General features: G+C 41.1%; 1 protein-coding gene and 1 long non-coding RNA gene across 2 annotated transcripts; both read left to right on the top strand.

Moving 5' to 3' along the window:
* The first annotated feature begins 943 nt into the window (after positions 1 to 943).
* LOC117509059 (neuronal tyrosine-phosphorylated phosphoinositide-3-kinase adapter 2-like) lies at positions 944 to 21,349 on the top strand. The gene is made up of 4 exons (XM_034168869.1): positions 944 to 1,172; positions 14,546 to 14,856; positions 19,614 to 20,645; positions 21,240 to 21,349. Exons 1-4 carry the CDS (start codon positions 970 to 972, stop codon positions 21,347 to 21,349), a joined length of 1,656 nt encoding a protein of 551 aa, XP_034024760.1. The 5' UTR covers positions 944 to 969.
* On the top strand, positions 3,132 to 4,754 carry LOC117508850. The gene is made up of 3 exons (XR_004560215.1): positions 3,132 to 3,143; positions 3,228 to 3,229; positions 4,447 to 4,754. It is a non-coding gene; the product is annotated as an uncharacterized LOC117508850 (long non-coding RNA).
* Positions 21,350 to 26,012: the final 4,663 nt, after the last annotated feature.

The following is a 26,012-nucleotide window of genomic DNA, read 5'->3' as shown; positions in this document are numbered from 1 at the left end:
GACTCCTGTGTAATGTGTGTGAATGAGAGGGAGCCCAGTGGAATAGTGCGGTTACAAGGAGTCAAAGTGGTGAAAGTAGATGAGTTTAAATACTGTCCACAGTTATGGAGAGTGTGGTAGAGAGGTGAAGAAGAGAGTGCAGGCAGGGTGGAGTGGGTAGAGAAAGGTGGCAGGAGTGATTTGTGACCAAAGAATATCTGCAAATGTGGAGAGGAAAGTCTACAAGACAATAGTGAGACCAGCTATGTTGTACATGTTAGAGACAGTGGCACTAACAAAAGACAGAAGATCCTATTTCTTTGGATTGATGAGGAAGGACAGGATCAGGAGTGAACAAAGAGAGACAGCTCAGGTAGTTAGGAGACAAAGTCAGAGAGGTAAGACTGAAGGTATGTGGGGAGAAGGATGCTGAGGATGGAACCACCAGGCATGAGGAGAAGCAGGAGGCCAAAGAGGAGGTTTATGGATGTGTTGAGTGAGGACATGCAGGTGGATGGTGAGACAGAGGACGATGCAGAGGACAGGGTGAGATAGAGAGAGATGATCTGCTGTTATGCTCCCTAATGTAAACAGCTGAAAGAAGAAGAACAATGATGGTTTTGTTTTTTGTATACTCGATTTCATGTGTGTGTTTGAAACATGGTCAGCTTCTGTTCTGTGTAATAAGTCTTCATACCTTCAAGACTTGTGCTGCTTCATGGAAGAAGTGTTTTCTTCGAAGCCCTCTCATAATTTAATTACTATCACATTTTCCAAGGTTCCTTGAGACAATAATATCCAGCAGGTTTTCTCTCCAGCTGAGGCCACTACCAGGTTGGAGCTGGCTGGACTAAGGCACAGACAGGGAGAATGACTGGAAATGTACTCTTGAACAAAAACATCAAACAGAGACCAAAGGCTGTCTCTGTTTGATGTATTTTTAGCCTGTTTTTATTCTAAACATCTGTCCTCCTCTCACATTAGGGAGTCATGACATCACAGCAGGAGGCTTTGTCCTTCCAGAGGTTTTTGCAGTACGTGGAGGACAGTGGCCTTCACGTCTACGATGATTTGGTGATCCAGAACGCCTCTGATATCTCCAGGGAGAGTGACCGCATTCGTAACCAGACCAACTGGACCTACCAACAAGAGAAACACCAGAAGAAGAGACGGCAGGAGGACACCATCAAGAGGTAGACAATCCCATTTGGACACCTAACCTCACCTACAGTTGAGGATATAAATTTACATACAAGTATATACATACATACATGCACAAATACACACACAGCAGGTAAAATGAGTATTGAACACATCACCATTTTTCTCAGTAAATTTATTTCTTAAGGTATTGATATGAAATTTTCACCAGATGTTGATAATGAATCAAGTAATTCACACATAAAAAAAAGAAACAAACAAAACAAAATAAACAAATAAATAAATAAGTGCACAAATTAAATTATGTGTAATGAAATAGAATAAAACAGGGAAAATATTGAACATGCTGATTGAAATTTATTTAATACTTGCAACAGAAAGCCTTTGTTAGTAATGAAGCTTCAAGAAGCCTTCTCTGTGCAGAAACAAGTCTCGTGCATTGATCAGGTATGATTTTGGTCCATTCTTCCAAGCTTCTGTGGACCTCTGCTATGAACTCTGATCTTTAGTTCTTTCCATAGATTTTCTGTTGGATTCCAGTCAGCTTTTTGGCTGGAACCTTCCAGCAGCTTTAGTTTCATTCTCTGAATCCTTGTCTGCGTGTTTGCGATCATTGTCTTGCTGAAATGTCCACCCTTGTTTCATCTCAATCATCCTGGTAGATTTTTATCGAGAATATCTCTGTACATTTTTCATTTTATCCTTCCTTCAGTTATATGAAGTTTGTCAGTGCTGTCTGCTGAAAAACAGTCCCACACCATGATGTTCTACCTCCAAACTACCTCAGTTTTTATCAAGTTTATCTTCTGGTTTGCTTTTCTGTCCTGTTTGAGTTTGTATTTCCAGTTTGTTTATTTGATAATAAGTGTTCATGTCAGTAATTCTTTTCATTACTAACTCACACCTGTCTCTCTCATCCTGTCTTTGTCTGCACTCATTTCAGTTCTCACACCGAGCTTCATTGTTATCACAGTCTCCCTCTGATCACCGCACTCTTGCCCTGCACCTCCCATAATGTCTTTGTTTCTCACTTTAACTGTGTCTGTTTTGTGTTTCCTTTCACTCACGCGCTGCACACCTGTTCACATTTCTTTCTTTCTTCACTCCACCTTGTGTTGTCCTCCCTCACCGTCTTGCACAATGTAGTATCTTTGTTCACTAGCCACGCCCCCTTCTTGATTGTTCCTCATGTGCACCTTGTTAACTTCTGTCTTATTTAATCTCCACCCAGCCACCACACCCTTGCTCGTTTGATGTCTTTGTACGCTTACCAGCTCTGTATCAAGTCCTGTTTTTGATTTGCCGTGTATCCAGATCCTGCTTTGTGTTTTTGACTTTGCCTTTTGTCTCGTCCATGATGTCTGTGTCTGCTCATGCCTTTGAACCCTGCTTACCCATGACTGCCTTTTTGCCTGACCCTGTTTGTGCTTCTGCCTCGCCGAGTGATCACCTGTGTACCGAACCAGAGCCTGAATTAAAGACAATGATTTCTTCTACATCCAAGCCTAGTCCGAGAGTTTGCATTATGGGTCCTAACACTTTGGGTGCCTGGCACCCGCCGTACCTGACACAAACTTCACTGTTGGTTAGGTGTTTTGGGGCTGATGTGCAGTGAGATGTACAGTGTGCATTATGTAGTAAGGTATATCTTCTATTATACATTCCAAATCTAGGGTGGAACTCTACTAGCGTATACTGAGGTACACCTAAATATCATTAAAAAAACAAACAAAACAAAACAAGGGGCAGAGCCACTTAGGTGCCTGGTCTAAAAGCCTGGTTGAAAAGCTTTTTTATCCCATGGGAACTGTCCCTACCCACCTAAGCAGCTCAAGAATATGGACAGCATGTATATAAGTGACATTTACATTTATATTACATCCAAAGAGTTCAGTTTTGTTCTCATCTGCCCAGTATCTCACAGGTTTGTCTAAATGTTGTGCAGCAAACTTGAAATGAGCTTCAATATGTTTTTTCTTCAGCAATGGAGTCTTGTGTGGTGAGTATGCACACAGACCATGGTGGCTGAGTGCAATTATTGTTTTCTTTGAAACAGTTGAACATGATAATTCCAGATTGTTCAGAAGCAGTCCTTGGCTCTTGGACAACTCTTCTCATAATTCTTTTCACTCATCTGTCAGAAATCCTGTGAGGACCACCTGGTTGTGTCCAGTTTGTGGTGAAATTATATTCTTTCCACTTTCAGATTATGTCCCCCACAGTGCTTATGGAACATTCAGAAGTTTAGAAATCCTTTCATAACCAATGCCATCAATATGTTTTGCAACAGTAAGGTTGAGAAGATCTTTAAAGAACTTTTTGCTTTTACCCATCATGAGATGTTTCTTGTGTGGCACCTTGGAAATGAGACACCTTATTTTATATGTCATCAGTTGGGACTGAACTAGCTGATATTAATTTGCAATGTCACGGGGCAGGACTACTTTTGAATTGCTGATAGATTTCAGTTGGTGACTTGGCTTTCAGTGTCTTTTTGTACCACCCTTTCTTCAGGTGTTCAGAAATTTTCCCTGTCATTTCACATTATTACACATAATTGATGGATATCTATGGTTGGATTTCTTTGTATGTCTGGATTACTTGGGTTATTACCGACGTGACACGTTAAATAAAAAAAAAAAAAAATATATATATATATATATATATATATGTGTGTGTGTGTGTGTATTTGTAACATATCATGGATAAGAAAAGTCATGGTGGATAACACAGAAATAGTAGATTTTTTTAAACAGTTACACTAAAACAATAAAACACCACTTAACTAGCTACAGCAGAATTAGTTCTCCCTGCAGTGACATTTATTACACACAGCTGTATGAGCTTCAGCCCAATATATATAAAAAAGCTCGTAGCAACAATGCCTAAAGCTCCAAAACTATGCACAAGTATGCCTAAGAAATGTCTTAAAATAGTTTGTCCAATACAAAATACAACAAGTGGCTACACATGTTGAGTTAATAAGCCACTTATTATTATTATTATTATATTTGCCTATATGCTGGAATAAGGGAGAGAACTCTTCAAATTATTGTTCATTACTTTCCATTTCAATCATACTCACAGGTGAAATGTTCCTCCACAGCGTTTGATCTGGTGATTTGCACCATTTATAGCTGCACATGAAGGTATTTTTTTTAACAAAATTACAAAGTATAAAGTTACGTGCGCCTCGTTAAAGATCAATAGAAAAGAGCGTTCAGGAGCGGAACATCTGAGTGGTAATATGGCGGCTGGGTTGCTTCAAAATATTGGCCAATGAGCGATCCAGTATATAGAGATCAGTGATAACCACTGTTTCTGAGAACTGCTTCACATCTGTGCTGCATGGAGTTGACCAACTTTTGGCACATGTGATCAGGTATTCCATTCCAGGACCATTAGGCTACAATCCACAATTCCTCTGCATTTCTGGTTTTGGCTCAGAAACAGCATTTATGATGTCACCCCACAAGTTTTCTCTTGGATTAAGGTTCTGGGATTGCTGGCCACTACATAACCTTTACTCTTGTTGGTCTGGGACCAAGATGCTGCTCACTTGCCGGTGTGTTTGGGGTCATTGTCTTGTTGAAACATCCATTTCAAGAGCACTTCCTCTTGATGTATTCAAGCTGATCAATGATGCCTAGTACACAGTGAATTTTGCTGAGTAAAATATACCCTGTTGAGATAACATTTGGTCCCAGTCTAAATAGAGTAAAATATCCTCTATTATAGAGTGAAATCAGCTCTACCATTGTCGTAGACCGAATGGTCCCACCCTAAAAATTGGTCTGCTCTGCCTTCACTGTGCAGCCACTTGAATTGACACTGTCTTGTCAATTCAAGTGGTTCTACTCCAATAAGAGTTGATTTTACACTGTGTTGAGTTGATTTAGCCCTGTGGTAGAGTATATTTAAGTATATTTGGACTGGTACCAAATTTTACTCTGCAAAATTGACTGTGTATGTGATAAACAGGCCTGACACCATACTATGAGAAACATCCCCTTGCTACCTGCTCTGCCAGGCTTCACTGTCTTCACAGTGTAATGTGGCTTGGATTCAGTTTTTGGGTTCATTGGATTTCATCAGAATGTTGATCTATTTGTCAACAGGGCACACAGCGGATATATATCACTGTGGCTTATGATGAAATCAGTTTGTATGCTATATCGCCATCTCAGAAGTATAAAATGGGGATACCACAAGGCTATTTTATTTTGTCTCTATATTAATGACCTTCTGACCATTTGCACTGAGGCTGAATGCCAGCTGTATGCTGATGACACAGTAATCTATGTCTCAGCAAAAACTCCAGAGAAGGCTGCAGAGCTTCTTAATAGACAAATGACCCGGGTCTCTAAGTGGCAGGAGGATAATTTCTTGTCTCTAAACTGTACTAAAACGGTGTGATATGTGTTTTTCATTAAGGCAAAAGTCCAAAGAAAACTTTAGGATACAAATAAATCAAAAGGATATTCAAGGAGTAGATGAATTTAAATATCTGGGGGTCATCTTGGACTCCCATCTTAAATTTGAGAGTCACATAAAGAAAATGACTAAGACAATTAGGACTAACTTGAATTGTTTTCGTCTCATAAGATCTTGCTTGTCAATTAATACAGCCAAGTTATTTTTTTCATTCAGTGATCTTGTCTCATTTCTCATTTTGCATCACTGTTTGGGGCCAGGTGAACCAATCCTCTCTAAAAGGTTTGAACTTTCTTTACAAACAAGCCTTAAAAGTGCTTGACCAAAAGCCAATTAGGTGGCATTACTGTAAAATCATAGAAAAGCATAAACCCTTAAGCTTTGAAAATTTTTTGAAGTGTTTGTTTTTGAATATACGTAGTTTTTAAATGTGTCAACGGCCTTGTTCCTGATATTGTAAAAGGAATGATTCAAAAATGTCAAACTCGCGGTATCATTACAAGAGGAGCTGTGAGTGGAGACTGTAGACCAGCCCAGTGTAAAATGACTTTTGGACAGAGTGCATTTGCAGTAAAAGGTCCACAGATCTGGAACACCATACCTGCTGAATTGAAATCTCTTACAGACCTGAATGATTTTAAGCACAAAATAAGATAATGGCTTAACTTAAATCAAATATGTAGACATTAGCCATAATTTATTGTTTTATTGTACTGTTTTATTGCTACTATTATGTGTTGTTTATGATTGTGTAAGTGTCCTTTTTATGTTATAGGGACCAGGTCTGCAAATTAGCTATTAGCTATATGACCTATGAACATGGCATTGGTTATTGTAACAATGCTTTTTGTTCTGTCCCTATCAAATAAACATAAAGTAAAGTACAGCCACAGGAACATCACTGAAGCAGACCATGGGACTGTTTTTAACAGTGTGGCACACGTACACACACAATGTGATATACAGACATAAATTCACCAAGGCAGCTCACACCTGTGGTTGCAGTGTGTGTCCAGCTCTATATGTTAAAACCTATTTGACACGAAAATGTTCTCTGCTTTCACGCGGCAGGACCCCTGCCAATTAGTTGTTCTCAAACCTGTCTGGATAACATATATTCCCTGCTAGGCAATATACGATTGATTGTTCTCAAAGCTGTCTGGATAATGTATATTTGAATTCTGACCACTCACACTGCATGGTGGCAGGAGCAGACAAAAGTCTGCCCCTGCAGTGTGTGTAACCAGCCTGCCATCCTGCCATTCTTTGATGTTTTACTATCGGGACCCTTGTGGTGTGAGGAGATGGGCCAAACCTTATAAAGTTTGTGTATGTGAATGTTTTTCAGTGCGTTTTTAAGTGAATAAAATGACACATGATGCATTGTTGAAATGTAGAATTTACGTTGCTCAATTTCTACAACAGGCTGTGTTCACAACGTGCACGTGCAGCTCCAGCTATCCACTTGCACTGATTTTACTGTGAACGCATAAAAATAAGTGTAGTTACTACTTTAAAAGCAAATCACCAAATTGAAACTAATGAACTTATGTCAACTTTGCAATTAATCTGCATATCGAAGCTCGACTTTTATTTGTTTTGCTAATTTGTGTGATGTGTTTGGGATTCATGCTATAGTGTGACGGGGCCCTTAGTAAAAGGCACATGGCAGCCCACCTGGAGTTTGACAAAAGGCACCTGATGGACTCTCAGACCAGGAAAAACAAAATTTTATGGTCTGATGAGACAAAGATTGAACTCTTTGGCGTAATGTTTGGAGGAAACCAGGCACCATCCCTAGAGTGAAGCATGGTGGTGGCAGCATCATGCTGTGGGGATGTTTTTCAGCAGCAGGAACTGGGAGACTAGTCAGGATTGAGGGAAAGATGAATGCAGCAATGTACAGAGACATCCTGGATGAAAACCTGCTCCAGAGCGCTGTGGACCTGGTTCATCTTTCAGCAGGACAATGTCCCTAAACACACAGCCAAGATATCAAAGGAGTGACTTCAGGACAACTCTGTGAATGTCCTTGAGTGGCCCAGCCAGAGCCCAGACCTGAATACGACTGAACATCTCAAGAGAGATCTGAAAATGTCTGTGCACCGTCGCTCCTCATCCAACCTGATGGAGCTTGAGAGGTGCCGCAAAGAGGAATGGACCAAACTGTCCAAAGATAGGTGCACCAAGCTTGTGGCATCATATTCAAGAAGACCTGAGGCTGGAATTGAGTATTGTATTGAACAAAAGGTTTGAATACTTTTGTACATGTGATTTCTTAGTTTATATTTTTAATAAATTTGCAAAATTCTAAAAAAAAAAAAAAAAACTTTTCACATTGTCATTATGGGGTGTTGTGAGTAGCATTTTGAGAGACAAATATTATTTACTCCATTGATGTGAAAAAAGTGAAGTGCAGTGAATACTTTCAGGATGCACTATGTATCTGTTATCACCGCTCAAATAAGTGCAAGACACATATAATGTAAAAAGGTTTAGGGTGATGAAATGTACTGTGTTCACGCATGGCTGTTAGTTAAACAAAGCCATATATCTACTTTTCAAATTGTTCTTAAACTTAACTTCAGTTGGATTACTAAAACCACAAAACTGCATTCAGCTGAGGTAGCTGGATATTTTTATGATGTATTTACATTCTAGCGAATCAGAAAAAAGTCTTATCACAAGGCCACAGGTGGACAAACATATTCACACTGTCATTCACACCTACAGTTAATTTAGGTTCACCAGTTCACCTAACCTGCATGTCTTGTGGGAAGAAGCCAGAGCACTTGGCGAGAACCCACACAAACATGAGGAGAACATGCAAAGTCCACATAGAATGGACCAAGTGGGAAGAGAATCTCAACCTTTTTGCTGTGAGACAACAGGGCGACCCACTAACACAGCATGCTGACCCACCCTGATAGGAACCAATGCTACAGTTAAACCAACAGTCACAGCAGCTAAAACACTTCCAGCATAGATAGATAGATAGATAGATAGATAGATAGATAGATAGATAGATAGATAGATAGATAGATAGATAGATAGATAGATAGATAGATAGATAGATAGATAGATAGATAGATAGATAGATAGATAGATAGATAGATAGATAGATAGATAGATAGATAGATAGATAGATAGATAGATAGATAGATAGATAGATAGATAGATAGATAGATAGATAGATAGATAGATAGATAGATAGATAGATGAAAGTGGGTCAGATAAATGCAGAATAAGGCTGGGCATACACTGTTTGATATTTTCAATCGTTGTACTTGGCTCCAGCTCACACTGTGCGACAAAACCGCAGGGTTTAAAAGTTCAGAGCACACATTCATGTTCTCACACTGTACAGCCCGATGCTCTGATGCGATCTGAGTGCTCACACTGGGCCTCATGTATCAATGTTGCGCACTTGTGGCATAAATTTATGGTGTAAATTTGAAGTACACCAAAGTTGCCATGACAGTATCAAGCAGTGCGCACCTGCCCATTTCCGGCGTACACCTGACGTGACCTTGATAAATGTGGCGGGTGAAAACAATTGTAATTATAATGAACACGCCCATAAATATTCAGAGTCCGCTTCAGACACACTCTCATTTTACGACATGGAAGCCAGGAAGACGGCAAAGAAAAAGAACTCCACTAATCACGATGCGTGCCAATAGAGCAGGGGTGGGCATCGAGGGCCGAGACACTGCAGGTTTTCCATGTAACCAATCACCTCAGCAGGTGGGTTGCTGATGAGCTTCTGCTCTGAACATAAACACCTGGTTGTCAATGAAATCACCTGCTGAGACACCTGATCATTAATGAAATCACCTGCTGAGACACCTGATCATTAATGAAATCACCTGCTGAGACACCTGATCATTAATGAAATCACCTGCTGAGGCGATTGGTTGCATGGAAAACCTGCAGTGTCTCGGCCCTTTATGGCACATGATTGCCCACCCCTGCAATAGAGCGTCAAAAGCGGCCGTAGTATTAATTGTTTTGTAGTATAATCAAAAAAGTGTTACAGTGGACCCTCGTTTATCGCGGGAGTTAAGTACTCAGCGTTATTTTTACAATTATTATAGACGTTTTAAAGCTGTAAACACTCTCAACGTTCAAACCTTAGTAGAGAAATAAGACCAACCTGTTTTCAGGCCCAAACATTTGTTTGAGAAATAAAAATAGAACGTTTTCCTATAAATAATTATGATGGCTTTTAGAACTAATGAATTTAATTCTAACATCAACGTACGAGGTTGGACACATAAGAAATGATTAATAGTGACTGACCAGTATGTCACAGTTCCTCTGATCGCGCCTCTTCGTCCTGATGCTGCGCCTTTTTCCTCTTAATCAAACCTCGCTGCAGGTGTCTTTGTCCGAGTGAAGGACACAGTTATGGGTAGTTGTTGGCGCTCTTTTTTCTTCTGGGCGAGAAGATTCTTATAAACAGACACGCAGACCACAATGCACTGTAAAAAAAAAAAAAAGGCATGCAAAATTGGACTAAAAAATCAGCGAAACTGCGAGGCTGCGAAAGGTGAACGGCGTTATAGCGAGGGACCACTGTATTCTCTTTTCACATGTCAATAATTCTTGACATGTGGATATTTGCTCGCTCAATTAATAAGACGCCTAATTTTTCAGATTTCTTTATTTTTAAAATGTATTTCTTTATTTATTTTATTGTGACAAACGAATGGAGACGACAAAACCTGGTTGCAGCACGGGTGAAGGGAATGACAAAACTACAGTTGTAATTATCAATTCCATAGTCTAAAACGATCACACCACATAAAGTTAAGCTCAGCGCTGCTCTGGCTCCAGGCTCGAAGTCTGGAGGAAAAGGCGAGCAGCGCTTTCTTTGCGGTCAGCGCTGTGACCACAGATCGTGCTCATAGACCAACAATTTGTATTGATTATTATGTAGTATAATCAGGAAAGTGTTATTTATGTAACATATGCATTGATTTGTATGATGGCACTGTTTATCATGTTGATCATTTTCATTTTTATGTGGATTCCAGCGCTGGTTCATTTTGGTGTATAATTTACACCACCTCTCGACCTGGTGTATATTTTCAGCGCAGTGTACACCAAATATATATATATATATATATATATATATATATATATATATATATATATATATATATATATATATATATATATATTTAATGCCTATCAGCGCGCACAGTGAGTGAAATCAGGTGTGGGGAGACTGAACATATATGCGTGCTGCACACACACAGCAGACAGCAACATGATCCATGAGAGGACAGTAAAAAAAGAAAACATAAACATTCATAATAGGTGTTGCTACTTACACTGTTGTATAAAAAAACTATATTTCATACGGAGTCATACAGCTGTGTAAGGTGCAGCAACTTACTCCCTCATCTGTCATAAATCCTGTTGTCTGCTGTGTGCGCGCGCGCGCATATACGTTCAGTTTCCCACCGCCTGATTCCACTCACTGTGCGCGCTGATTGGCATGAACTTTAATATGATATTAGGTTATTGCGAGGGAACGCAATAAAAAAAAAAAAACACAAGACTTTACATGAGATAAGTGTTTGCTCTCTCCGGTGTTTGCTCATGGACAGTGCACGGGGTAATCAGCGCGTAGAAGCTTGTAGTGCTGCTTCAACAGCGCGGAACCCTCACGAGCCACGACAGCCGACCAAAATATCAAACAGGTTTCATTTTCATCCGACCACATGATTCCCGATCGGGAGGTGGTCGTGAGATGTTAAATGCAGCTCGTTACTCCATGTAGACTGCACGATGCAGGACGCACGATTAAGCTGAAACTCGGCGTGATCCAAGAAATTCTCGCACGAGTGAAAAATCATCTGGGCAAACTCGCACAGTGAAAGCCCGCCTTAAGGTGTACCTTAATTTCCATCTCCTTGTTTTATGTTTCTCTGTTTGTTCTCCGTTTTGCACATTTTCTTATATATTTTTATTATATTTTATGTCTGCTCACAGTCCACCTGCGATACCTTCACAGCCCACAATAGGGCCATGGCCTACACTTTGGTAATCCCCGCTCAAGTGGGTCAATTTAAAGCATGATGATTTATGAACAAACAAACCAAAAAGAAAGACTCAATGGTGAATGAAGTGTGATGAATCATTAATGTCACAGGAGAAATGATTATGATTGGACTTGTAGGAAATAAGGCAAGAAACATTCCAGGAAACATTTTCACAGCTTTTTAAATTAATATTTAAACATTTATAATAGGCTTTTGAAAGACAAAGGGCCTAAATTACTTAGGTTTTGCATGTGTAAATGTGCACTATCTTGTGGCCTGCTCTCTGTGTGTGAGTCCATCACAGAAAAGAGTGAACCGACCATTTGAAGAAAGTGACCATATTATTCCACCCAGACACTGGAAGCATAAATAGATCTGGTTAATTTACCTTTTTCTTCCAAAATATGAACCTTAAAGGGAAAGTGTACCGATTCACATTTGTGTTGAATCACTGTCCCCAGATTAGATTAGACCACATTTGAGTTTAAACACAACCAACTTATGACAAATGTGAACATTCTATATGAATTAGTGTAAAATTTCATGGATGAGATGGATGGAGGCTGAATAGTGACACTGCATATACTGATTTCTAATCTGTACAGGGAGGTATTATAAGATGCCATCATTTGTGCAAAAAAAAAAAAAAAAAAAAAACTTAAAATGGGTAAAATATTGAAGGTGGTCTGGCTCAACATGTTGGATGACATAAAACCAAAGACAAAGCACAACATGCTGCACAGTAAATTCATCACAACACAAATGACCAGAGATGTAATCAGTTCATAAATGATTACAGAAAATAGTTTACACTTGTGCTTTGTCTCGTGGTGTTAAACTGTCTCACTGTCCTTTCTGCTGCTCACAAATTACAAATACTATATAAAGATTTAAAGCATTTTCAAAAAATGGATTCATACTGAACTGTGGCTTCTGTGTACTGTGACACCCCCAATGCTGTCACACAAATGAATAAGCATCTCTGTGGGATGATGCACAGACATCTGTGCACTCTGCACTGGTGTTTGGTCATTGAAAACTGTGCACACAGAGCCGTGCATTCTGCTGTCCTCCCTCACAGACTCAGAGGTGTCTGTGTGGTGATAATACCTGCATGCTTTGTGCACACAGATAGCTGTGTGTTGTGCCAGCAGAAAGCAGAAAAAAATTATTCACCAGTTTGCTTAAATGCTATGGATGTAAGAATATGCAAATCTTTGAAATAGATCATTTTTTGTCAGTGCATGAACACGCTCAGTCAATGTGGCAATTTGTGGATAACGAAGCACAAGGCGCATACTGTAAATGACTGTGCTCCTGACCTCACATTATCAGCTGACAACAGAAGGGGTCACAGCAAGAAAAGATTTAAAAGCAAGTCATGTCTAGATTAGAGGAAATTCTCATTTGCTGGGAAAGTGGTGGATCCAAGGAACAGCATACCAGAGGAGCTAGTAAGGGCACCAAGTGTCATCAGTTTGGAATAATAGATGAGACAGAAATTCAAATTCAAATTTATTAATTTATATAGCGCCAATTCACAATGAAATCCTCTCAAGGCGCTTCACACAACATTAAAAAACTGAATTAAAAATTTAAAACAATAAAAAGATGACCATAAAAGAATACAAGAATAAAAGCACATCATAACACTAATGATAAAACAGGGAAAACAAATGAGTCTTTAAATGTGACTTAAAAGTTTCCACAGTATCAGACTGCCGAATGTGTGCCGGCAGATTGTTCCACAGAGCTGGGGCACGGTAGGAGAAAGCTCTGTGACCAGCAGACACCCTGGAAACACACAGAAGTCCTGCACCCTGAGAACGCAGAGCCCGAGCTGGTACATAAGGGTTTACCAGGTCAGCCAGATAGGGAGGTGCAAGTCCATGAACAATTTTATAAACTAATAACAGTACTTTAAAATCCGATCTTGCAGCAACTGGAAGCCAGTGCAGGGATTCCAAAACGGGCGTAATGTGGTCAAACTTTTTGCTTTGTGTCAAAAGTCTGGCAGCAGCGTTTTGAACCAGTTGAAGACCCCTAATCCTGGACTGCATCAAACCAGAAAATAGAGCATTACAAATGCATGAATCAAAGTCTCAGCATCAGCCAAAGAGAGGATGGGACGAATCTTCGCTATATTTCGCAAATGGAAGAAAGCAGTCCTTGTAATCCTCGAAATAAGGATAAATATATACTGGAGGAGACAAATAAATAATAAACAATAAAATATCCTCCTATTTGAGTACTGAGTTTTCTTCTATGTTCATTAGATCTGGATAAAGGGGAGTGTTGCACCTGCACCCAGGGATTTAACTTAAGGGGCTGATTTAATGTCATCACCCCCAGAACTGACTCCACCACAATGCACAAAAGACGGCAGTTAGTGAAGCTTAAAAAAAAAACAAAAAACTAGCTAGCAGTCAGTCCCAGCAGACATAAGGCGTGAGGTGGGGTACACCCTGGACAGGATGCCAGTCTGTCACAGGCCCACACGTAGACAAACACATTCACACCTATGGACAATTTAATGTTTCCAGTCCACCTAACCTGCGTGTCTTTGGATGTGGGAGGAAGCTGGAGCACCTGGAGGGAACCCATGCAAACACTGGGAGAACACGCAAACTCCACACAGAAAGGCCAAAGGTGGGAATCAAACCCATGACCTTCTTGCTGTGAGGCAACAGTGCTAACCACTAAGCCACTGTGCTGCCCCATTCGGTGTCTCCTGACGCATTATTTAAAACCACAACACCAGTGTAATTTAGCACTTATCTCATTTAACTATGGCCCTAAAGCTGAGTTTTGATCTGAAGAGCTGCAGGTTGTTCATTGTTTGTCTCTGCAGAAGTTATTTTGCTGTCTGCAGTCACATAAACTGGAAGCTTTCACTGTCATTCCATTTGGTCATTTAGGATCGGTGAAGATGTTTCCAAGGCAACAGAAGGAAGCTATGCTGGAAAACACTTCAGGATAGGCTTCATGACGATGCCCGCGCCACAGGACAGAGTGGCCCCTCCCATCCAGGGATTTGCTGTCCGTTCCCAGAGTCTCCACTCGGTGGGTGTAGCTGATGATGATTCCAATCACAGTCGAAAACAACCACCCCCCAAACCCCGGAGAGATCCCAACACCAAACTCAGCAACAGTTCAGAGATGGTTAATGGGGGCTCAAGTGCCACCAAGAACCCCAGAGACACCAACAAATCACCACAGCAGATCGAAGGTGAGAAGCTGATAAAGGCAGGGCTGCTGTCTGTCTGTGGCAGGGGTCATCAATCGTGTTGCTGGAGGGCGCCTGCCCTGCATGTTTTCAAACTGTCCCTGTTCCACCCCCAGACAATTAACTATATCAGGTGTTCTCAGCCAATCAAGAGCTGGAAAACACCAAATTAAAAAAAATAGTAGGTACACATGGAAAACATGCAGGGCAGGTGTGATCCAGGAATAGGGTTGGTGACCCCTGGTTGTGAGAGACTTCGGCCACATGTTTTTGTTCCACTTGAGGTTTTATAGGTGCCGACCAAATTTGAACTCAATCAGATAAGATTTAGAGGTCCCCCAGAATGACATATGTTCCTCTCCCTCCGCAGGCAAGGCAATGTCACCCTAATGGGAGAAGACTCTGATGCCATTATTTTTCTTTCACAGGTACCTGTGATGGTTTCTAATTGCAAAAAGTGGTGGTTGATTAGTCACCCAGAGCATAACATTACTGGAATTACTGGATTATTACATTGCTTTGTGGGGGACCCCTAAACAATGTCCGATTACAATAAAATTTGGCACAGACGTTTATTTGATTATATTTATTTCATCAGAATTTTATTAGTGTAACAAGAACATGTGGCCCAAAACATTTTGTAACAGGTCTAACCCCTAGTGATGGAAGATGTTACAGAAACAAGCTCAGAAGCTGGTTCTACAAAGAGCCAAGAGGATGCAACATTTCTTATGAAAACATCAGCAGACAGTGTTCAGGGTACCAAGGAGGAGTTTTTGACAGTGTAAGGGTGACTCTTTCACGAATCTGCTGGGGGTTTGGGGGCCACCAAAGACTAGGGCACGCTTTTGGGGGAGGAGTGAAGCTGAGAGGTTTTAGGCTATTTAGATGGATAATTTGATAATCTGGAGGGGTACAATTAATGACAGATCTTTAACCTACTGCACCGAGTTTGTCAACTGTCAGTTTTTTTTCTCATATGGGACTCCGCTGAGGGCGGTCGCATCTCCTCCTCTCTCCTCTCTTTCTCTGTTTCCCAATCTCTGCCCCAACCTTCAAATGTCCCAACTTCACCAGACTGTGAATTCTTCAAACAATATTTGGAATAACCATGGAATTGATCATCTGGTCTCTCGCTATTGACACCATCTTTTCAACAAGGAAATCAGGGCTGGGGGACCCTGCGCACCCAGGTGGAGCCTATCCTGTGGGCTATGTTCTTGATGCCTGGGAGAAGTGGTGTGTTGCGTGCTTGGCACCACCCTCCGTGGACGACGTTGAGGACTTATTCTTATTTGATTTGATGGCAGGAGAGCTTTTGCTGCTTTTGCCCTGACCTACCAGAAAATTGACAAGATGGCTGCTACCAAAACCACAACCCCAGACCTGTCCATTATGATTAATGAGGTGGGCAAGGCGGTACAATCTCAGACTGCGTTAACTCTTGAACTTAAATGCAAATTGGAAGTCATCTCGGAGCAAATGTCTGCCCTGCAAAGGAATTGATGTTGCAGACCAGTGAGTATTCACAGTTGGATCTGGATGGTTAAAGAGAGGCCGTACTGGAACTCTGTGTTTCTCTGCCTAACCCAAACATGGCAGCCTTATCAGCTACTGAAGGTTAAACTGCCCTGTTTGTTTTCCTCCAGAAGGATTTCAATGGCCTTGGTGAAACATCTGGCTCCCTCTTCATTTGCCCTTCCCTACAGTCTATGGTTGTCAAGGCTACTCCAGACTCTACGCATACATGGACAGAGACTGATATGAACTCATCTGCAAACATGGCGCATGACCCCCCCACTCCTACTCCCTTTGTGTTTCTGTCCCTACCCTGTTCTCCAGTCTGCCACTCCCCCTGAGCTCAACCACGTGGTGGAAAAGCTGCTGCAGCCCCCACACACTCATTGCCTCAATTTGGATGATGGATTATTTCAAAGTTCAGCGTACATGAGCGTACATAGTGTACATAGCATAGCCTATTAGCTATTTATTATCTAATAACCTACCTCACCCTCATTCACCTTGTGTGTATATATATATATATGCCAGTTGAATGTTTTATGTTTTAAGTGGTTTCCAGGCTTACTGTTGTGTGGGCCGCTGAAGAGGAGGTACTGCTGGCCCACCACCACCAGAGGGCGCCCTGCCTGGAGTGCGGGCTCCAGGCACCAGAGGGCGTCGCCACCTGAGATGAGCAGCCAGGGTGACAGCTGTCACCCATTATTGGACACAGCTGTTTCTACTCGGCACCAAGGTATATCAGGAGGACGGCGTCTCCACCTCAGTGCCGAGATATCGCCTAAGACTGAGGTAGTATCTCTGCATTCTTATTCTGATTAACCAGCTAATCATTTGTTAAACCTTTTCAGGATTGTTGACTGCTAAAAGCTATATTGCTTGGATAAGTACTCACCTTCCTGTTGTGCATTGACAAGAGGTGGAGGCGGCTTCTCCCCTCTTCGTTACTGGGTGCTGTCGCATCACACCTGTGTGTTGTTGCTCTCTCCTGCCAGCAGTACCGGATCCGACGAGCGGAGGCAGTGGCCACCTGGGAATTCGGGACTTGGCGGTTCCAGTATTTCCAGGGTTCGGTGGCAGAGGAGATCGGGGTGGTTCCGGTTCGACTGAGACGGACGTCTCCTACCTTCGAGCCTGCCCACACGACACCAGCAAATTCGACCCCAAATTGTGATTGTTGTACTTATTGTGCTTGTTTCACAATAGTAAACCTTGTTATTTATCTTCCTCCATTGTCCGTTCATTGCGCCCCCTGTTGTGGGTCCGTGTTCCTACACTTTCACAACACTTACTACTGTTTATGTTAGCTACATATATGTTCATTAGCTTACCTGCAATTTATCCCCCTCCGTCATGTTAGTTATAGGCTAAATTGGCCTACATGATGCTGCAGCCACGAGCCAGAGCTCTCTTTAACCGGGAATATTCCACCTTTATATCCTTTCACTAAGGTATTTATATCATGTCTCCATATACATTTCAACATGCTTTACTTTTTCTTGTTCCCCCCTTTTTAATATTATTCTATTTATGGAAATAATGGAGGAGTGGGGTACAATTAGTTATACCTAACAGCTAACGTTAGCTTATCTAGCTGGCTGTAGCACCGTTTATCGTAGCTTACAAAATAATTTGTTCTTTTCTATTTAATAACCCACATTAATTCATACTTTTGTCCACATTTATTTTTATATGTATTTGTTAATACTGTTATTGTAGGTTTAACTAAGCTATTATACTTTATACAGTAATTACTGTTTTTGTTTATCTTGTTAGTTTGCTAGGTAAGGTTAGCTTATTAATGGCTAATTTAGCTCTTCCAACTATAACTAGCTTATTTTCATTATTTAAAATTTTATTTTACATGGGGTAGATTTTTAATGACTCATCAGTTTATGTTCTTTTTAAAGATATGAACATATAGTACCTTAGTTCTTAGATTTCCATTTGATAGCATATAGATTATGCTTTTTATTTTCCTATAGTACGCTAGCAGAGTTACTTTAGATAGATAACAATACACATTACATCATAGCTTCTGTTTCTATAATAAAATACCATGGCCATGACCAAATCTTCTGTATTATTATTTAGATTTTAATACCTACTCCTGTACATTATATAGTACCATATTTATGCTATATGTTGTTTATTACCCTTAATATTTAAATATAGTTATATATATGATGTCTTATCTTTCTTATGTCTTATTATTTATTATCATTATATATACTTTTTTCTTGAGCCACTTGGGTGGGTAGGGAGAGTTCCCATGGGATAAAAAAGCTTTTCAACCTACCATCCCTGGTTCTCGGGACCAGGCACCTAAGTGCCTCTACTCTACTCTTTTCTACTCTTCTATTTTACTCTTTCTTTTTAGATATTTAGATATACCTTAGTATACTAGCATAGTTCCACCTTAGAATTGGAATATAATATATAAGATATACCTTACTGAATTTTCATGAACAAATCCAATTTATATGTGCGATTGTTTTAATTCTAATGTGTGCCATTATTATGTTCAACTGGTAATAATTGTGGATTAATTGCTGTATTTTTGTTTGAGGTAATTGGGTGTGAAGATGAATTGCCCTTCTAAGGATCAATAAAGTTGCTTGAATCTTAAATCTTGAGGACCTTGACAACACTCATTTTATTCAGAAATAACAAAGGAAGGCCTATGAAATGATATGTATAAAATAACGTGACTGCAGGGGCGGACCTCACTTCAGCTGAATGGAAGGGTTGTTGGGGTACCTTTGGTACCTTGCTTTTCTCAATATTTTGGTGGGGAAGCACCCTACCATCCTCTAGTGACCAGCTGCCCCTGAGACAGACTAAACCTGTCTTTTTTAGTAAGACCCAAGTGATGAGGATCACTGACATTTTGAGGAAACATCACCCTTTGTCCATGTGGTGAGTTTCTCTGGTCATGATAGCAGGCAGGTGCCTCAGCCTTGAGGACCGCTGTCAAGGACATGCCAACATTTCACTTGGCTGCAGTGGATAGACAACTGGTTTTGAGGGGAGAGGGAGAGCAATTTCTGGTTGTCTGCCTGGGTGGTTGCCATCCATGACTCAAAGCAGTACTTTAGTGTTGTGGAAGAAGCAATGTGTGGGGCCAGTGCATGCTCCCAGATCTGAGCTGACCTGTTTGATTGTTGTATTGGGTTTTGTTTGTTGAGTATTTGACAAAGAGAAGTATCAGAACAAATCTTTGTTTGTTTGTTTTGCTGCAGCTAGATCTCATCTTAACTCTGAGGAATTCAAGAAAATAAGATCTCATCTTAACTCTGAGGAATTCAAGAAAATACCTCCTCCTAAACCCAGAAGGAACCCCAACACCCAGCTGAGCTCCTCATTTGATGAGTCCTACATCCATAACTATGGAAACAGGAAGTGCTCACTGCAATTGGAAAAATCTTCTTCCCAGAGTCAGAGTCCAGCATCTCAAGACACGGATGATGATGAACCAGTTTACATTGAGATGGTAGGAAACATCCTGCAGGACCTCAAAGGACAAGACAGTCAAGAGGATGACCAAAATGAGTCCGTCTATGAGGAGATGAAATATCCTGTCCCAGAAGAGTTTCTGCAAGACCCAGGATTGGACAGTAATCCTGCCATCATGGTTCCTGATTCCTGGTCATCCACTTGGCATGGATCCAGTTGTAATATCCCTCCACCCTTCCCCAATCTTCTTGCACACCATCCACCACTCCTCATCTTTCCCTCTGCACCCACTCAGTGCTCACCAAATTCTGATGAGTCGCCTCTGACCCCACTGGACGTCTTCCGGCTCCCCATGTTGGAGCACGTTGGCGCCATCAAATCAGGACCAGCTGAAGTCCAGCAACACTGGAAGGAACGAGATCAAGAGAGAGGCCAAGAATTTCCCTCCAGTCACACCATCACATCATCAGGACGCTCATCTGCTCCGCCCCTTTCCTCAAGCTCCTCCCATATGGCTCACGTTTACCCACGCAGCCAGTCAGCATGCCCTTCCCCTGTCAGCATGAGTCATTCTTTAACTCCTGTCAACCTGAAGAGGCCACCACCATATGAGACTTTGACTGCAGGAGGCAGCACACGCAGGCTATCATCGTCCATGCAGGTGACTCAGGAGGGACTGACGAAACTCAGTGACCTCACCTCCTCCACCCAGAACGTGTTGATTGGGTCACAGATACCACCCAGTCCCAGAGAAGACCAGACCATTCCCAGCATGACGAAAAAAGGATCAGGGCACCAGAAGAACAGGGAGACAGAAGGTACTTCAGCCAATACTATGTTGTACTGCAGAAGACTGCAAAACACTCCACCACACTGCAGATCACTGCAACATCTTTATGATGTTATGCACCTACTTCTTTGTCCACATTGTTCAGCCTTAACAACCAGTTAGCCAGTGTTCCCAGTAGTGCAGACAGGTCACTGTTATTCAGGTTAGAATGGAGCTCTGTTTAATTAACCTCCAGATTCAACTTTATATGTTTATTTATTGTGTCTTGGGTTGGAGAAACAGTTCCACCGTCATTCCTTAATCCTTAATCTATTGGTTCATGATATTGTCATGAAAAGCACCTCATTTTTGTCACGGCAGCACAAATTCATTCTAATACATTCCATGAAGGCAGCATGAAATTAAAAGTGAAGTGGGGGGTTGGGGTGGATATGGTTAGGGTTGGGGTAGGAGTAGGGTTAGTAATAGTGAGTTTTAAAAAAACTCTGTCACGAAAATTTGAATCATTTCTTGACGGGAGCACCGGGGCTGATTTTTCTTTGTTTTTCTTGGTGACTTTTTTGATTGCCACATGAGTCCAGCGGCAGTGTAAACATTTCATAATTGTGTCTGTGTCACGCAGGATCAGTGATGACCATCTCAGTCTTTGTCTTTGTGCAGTTTTTCATTGAATCCAGACAATCATCTAAAATCATATTTGCAGAGACACTATTTCCATTCGTTGGCATGTAGAGCTGAGCGCTGTCATCTGCTTAAGACTGAAAAGTAATTCCGTTGCTTTTCTGGCCTTCGTTCTGGGGCTGCCATGGCTTGCTGATGCCGGACAGCCTCCACCCTGCTGCGGAAGTCACCGCTATCTTGTCTGCGAACATAGATAGAGCTCTACAGGGAGAGTAACATTAGGAATTTACAGCAGGCCATGGAGCAGGTGATTAAAGACCCTGCAAGGCTTATGACAAATGTGGGTTTGAAATCCATTAGCTTAGCGGGGAAATTAGTCCAGTCAATCCACTATGGTGATAGTGCAGTTTATCTGCCAGGGAGGGAAATTCAACAAGTTGAGATTGTGGCCTGCTTCTGTAGACATGTCCATAAAAATCATAGAGGGATATGCTTTACAAACTTAATACCCATTAATTACTACATTGGATGATGTTGAAATTGAGGATGGTCCAGTGGTTGTTCCAGCAATAGCAAAGATTTCATGTCTGCTACCTACAACGCATGTGGAATGTCTCAAACGTAAACCTACTTCTTGGCATCTTATATATGCTACTCTGGAACCACCCCTAAATCCAAACAGTTCAACTGTCCCCACTGAGGTCCTTAGACTGGGTCTCATTAACATAAGATCACTGTCCTCAAAATCACTGTTGATTAATGATCTAATTATTGATCATCACTTAGATATGATTGGGTTATGTGAAACCTGGCTTAAACCTACAGCTGTCCTCCCGTTAAATGAGGCCTGCCCACCAGCATATGCATTTAGTCACGTCCCTTGTGATGCAAAGCAAGGCGGGGGTGTTGCTCTTATTTATAAATCTAGGTTTAGCTTATTAGCTGTTGGGGATCACAAATATAACTCATTTGACCATCTGATTCTCCGCTCTGCTCAGGATATTACACATTGCAAAGGTCAGAAGTATAAAAATCAGCCGTATTACTTTGTCACTGTAAATAAGCCTCCTGGCCCATATTCTGAATTCTTAGATGAATTTGGTGCATTCTGCAGATAACATTCTGATCATTCGTGACTTTAATGTTCATATAAATAGGCCTTCTGATCCCCTCTGCAACTCATTTCTGGAAATTGTGGATGCATTAGGATTTCGGACTCGACGCACATTAGTGGAAATACCCTGGATTTGATTCTTGCACATGGTATTGCCGTCACGAATATTGACATCATGCCAACACTAAAGTGAGTCTCTGATCACTCACTTATTAAGTTTACAGTTTCGCTGCTGTGTTTAGTGGAACAACAACCTTATATATCACCACTGTTGCCACAGTTACTTTGAAAAAGTAATCCAATTACTGATTACTGATTACTCCTTGAAAAAGTAACTTAGTTACTTTACTGATTACTCAATTGTAAAAGTAACTAAGTTAGATTACTAGTTATTTTTAGTTACTTTTCCCAACTGCCGACAACAACCCTCTGCCACCTCAACATGACAATGATACTTGTTTTGCCAAAACTTACTTTATAGTCACCCTTTCTTGACTTCAATGAAAATAAATACTTGTTTTATAAAAAGTAAAATAATCTTTCTTGACCTCATATTTAACTGTTGACAGCACTGTAACAGTAAAACTTGCAATTTCGAACCTACATTGTTTATAAATGTAACTATTAAATTCTAACATTTTTCTAACATTTAAATTCTCTCTAAATATTTTACTTGTCGAAATTAGTATTATTTTAAGTAGTATTAGTAGTTGTAGTAAAAAAAAGGCTTCAAAACTGGACCTTTAATCTAGGGGTGTTGTGGGGGGGCACATCCCTGCCCCACGCCCCCATTCCATCTGGATTCGCCCCTACTTTGGCGTTTGAGCACAAAGAATGGATAACATTTATTTATGCAGAAAACGTGACCAGATTTACAGGTAAGAAAGTTTTATTGTGTTTTCACATCATGTGGTCCTCAGAAAGAGAGTTTAGGTGCATTTGAGTGGAAAATAGTGTGAGTTGTTGACACGTCGCGGAGGATCAGCTGTTTTAACGTGCAGATACAGAGCGGCTCAGCTCAGAATTCTAAATAAAGGAGGATAAACAGTATAAAAATGTCTTTGTAAAGCTCAGTGCAGGTGTCCTGATCACCGTGCTTTAAGAGGTGAGGACGAGTCGAGCAGCTGCAAAAAACCGTGGATGAAAAGCTCACAGCTCACTTAAAGTGGGCAGTTCAGTCGAACCCCGACCTCCTGCCCACAGACCAAGTTTAATGCTGCTGTCGACCCACAATGAAAAATAATAGTAACACACAGTGACATGGAGAAGTAACTTTAATCTGATTACTGATTTGGAAAGATTAACGCGTTAGATTACTCGTTACTAAAAAAAGTGGTCAGATTAGAGTAACGCGTTACTTAGTAACGCGTTACCGGCATCACTGTATATCACTACAGCGATGCATTAACTCCTCAACTAAGACTGAAGTTCGCTCTCCTTTTACAGCACAACATTTCCTGGATTACTTTGAGAAGAAAATTGAAGACATTAGGTTAAACATATCCCGGCATGCCTTAACCCAGCCACTACACCCTTCTATTGAGGTGGGTGCCATTACTGAGGTATTACCTAGATTTACAGAATTTGATATTATCTCACTAGGCATCCTGATGAAACTCATAATGTCAACAAAAAGCACAACCTGTTTATTTGATCCTATACCAACAAAACTGTTTAAGGACCTGTGGTCCACTCTTGGGCCGACTTTGCTGGAAATTATTAATCTTACTTTAACTTCTGGGTCTGTTCCTAAATGTTTTCAATTCTGCAGTGATTAAACCATTACTTAAGAAACCTAATCTTGACCCTAGTGTATTGAAAAACTATCGGTCAATATCAAATCTATCATTTTGCTCTAAAATTCTGGAAAAAGTGGTGTCACGGCAGAGAGAAAACTAACCCACCTTAAGTCACATCAAAGGCTTGGCCCCTTGATTTATGACCTAGGTCAAAGGTCAAAGGTCACCCCAAGCCCCGCTCCTAGCCCCACCCCAAGCCCCACCTTCTAGCCCTGCCTCCTAGCCCCGCCTCCAAGCCCCACCTCCCCGCACCCTCCCACCTGCGTCTAATATTTTAATATCCTTTTATTTCTTGAATTAAAAGATTAAAAAATACCTGTGTCTTTTTTCTTGTATTAATTAAAGAATTATCTAATTATGAAATAATTAAACACAAATATCTAAAACAGTGTCTAATATTTTAATACCCCCTTTAATATTTTTTTAATTCTTAAATTAAAGCATGTCCTTTTCTGTTTTTTTAATTCCTGAATTAAAGAACGATTAAAAATACCGTATCTTTTACATAATTATGGGAGGTTTTCTTCAATTTACTGATTAGACGTGAATATTTTAATACCCCTTTAATATTTTTAATTCTTAAGGATTTCTTTAATTTACTAATCACAGAAATATCGAGTTATGCTTTAATTAAATGTGAATATTTTAATACCTCATTAATAATTTGTAATTCTAACGGTATTACCTATTAGACGATAAAATAAAAAAGCTTTTTTTTTCTCTTGGAATAATTAAAGAAATAGCCTCTCACTGAAACAAGAGGCCTCTCACCGGAACATGACCCCGTGGCTGTAATACCTGTTGCAGAGGCTAGAACTGTCTGTGTGTGTGTGTGTGTGTGTGTGTGTGTGTGTGCGCGCGCGCGCGCGTGCGTGTGTGGGTGGCTGGGTGTCACGCCAGATGGTAGAGCGGGAGGGGGTGTTTTTTTTTTTTTTTTTGGAGCAAAAGGCGCCAGTAAGTGTTTTTCGTCAGCTGTTTTCTGTTTTTAAGAAAACAGGGCAAAATATTTCTGAGGGAGAAAATATCGTCTGTCCAGCGACCTCGCGGCCCTGTATTGGGGGCGCTGACCGCGTAACTCTCCCCCCTCATCGCTAAATTACCTGATCAATGACTGCAACGTCTCCATCCGCAGCAGTAAATTAATCCCCCCTGTGACGACTCTGTCTGAAGACAGGGTTTAAAAATCCTCTTTTCGATAACCGTCTGAGATGAAGCACTCAGCATGGCTGGACGAACTCCGATCCTTTGTTACCTCTGTGAGACGCCCGTGAACATCACCTCAACCTCCAACGGGGCCCTCGCTCCAAAAAGAGTGAGGATGTATGTCAGCCTCTTGAGCCAGCTGATACCCGAGGAAGATCTGACATACAGCCTGGAGGTGCCCGAACGTCTATCTTACACGTTCGATCCTTATTATTTCGCCGTAAGTTTTTTTGCCTGGCTGAGGGCGAAACTGCCACTCGAGGAACCCCGAGGGTGGCACTTGCTTCCACCGACTGGGGAGTGTTTTCCGCGGCTGCAGGGACAATGATTCATGACACGGTGAACCCCGAGCCCCCAGGAGATTGAACGCCAGAAAAGAAGAAACGTCATTTTCAAATCACTTGGCTCAGCCACCAGGGCCAGACCTACAGGGTGATATTTCACCGGCGAGCTTCTGACGCCGGATCTGAGGGCAAAATTAAATTGGAGAGAATTAGTGCCGCCGGATGTGTCAGATCCCTCACTGCTTCGGCTGAGAGCTGGAACAAGTTGTTCAACACCTGCACCAAAAAGATTAACAGCCTTTTTACAAGGTGTCTGGCCTGGAGAGACGTGATTGAGGTCAGAAAAAAATTATCGCCTCTTTTACTTAAAAAAA

This window comes from Thalassophryne amazonica, chromosome 4 (genome assembly GCF_902500255.1).
Source record: "Thalassophryne amazonica chromosome 4, fThaAma1.1, whole genome shotgun sequence".
NCBI classification, from domain to species: Eukaryota; Metazoa; Chordata; class Actinopteri; order Batrachoidiformes; family Batrachoididae; genus Thalassophryne; species Thalassophryne amazonica.
Note: the sequence above shows the minus strand (reverse complement) of the source record. Positions and strands in the feature narration are given on the sequence as shown.

Coding starts and splice junctions, on each gene's coding strand:
- LOC117509059 (XM_034168869.1), top strand. CDS start 970: ATGACATCACAGCAGGAGGCTTTGTCCTTCCAGAGGTTTTTGCAGTAC. Junction 14,857..19,613: donor ATCACCACAGCAGATCGAAG/GTGAGAAGCTGA, acceptor GTTTTGCTGCAG/CTAGATCTCATCTTAACTCT. Junction 20,646..21,239: donor GAAGAACAGGGAGACAGAAG/GTACTTCAGCCA, acceptor TGTGTCACGCAG/GATCAGTGATGACCATCTCA.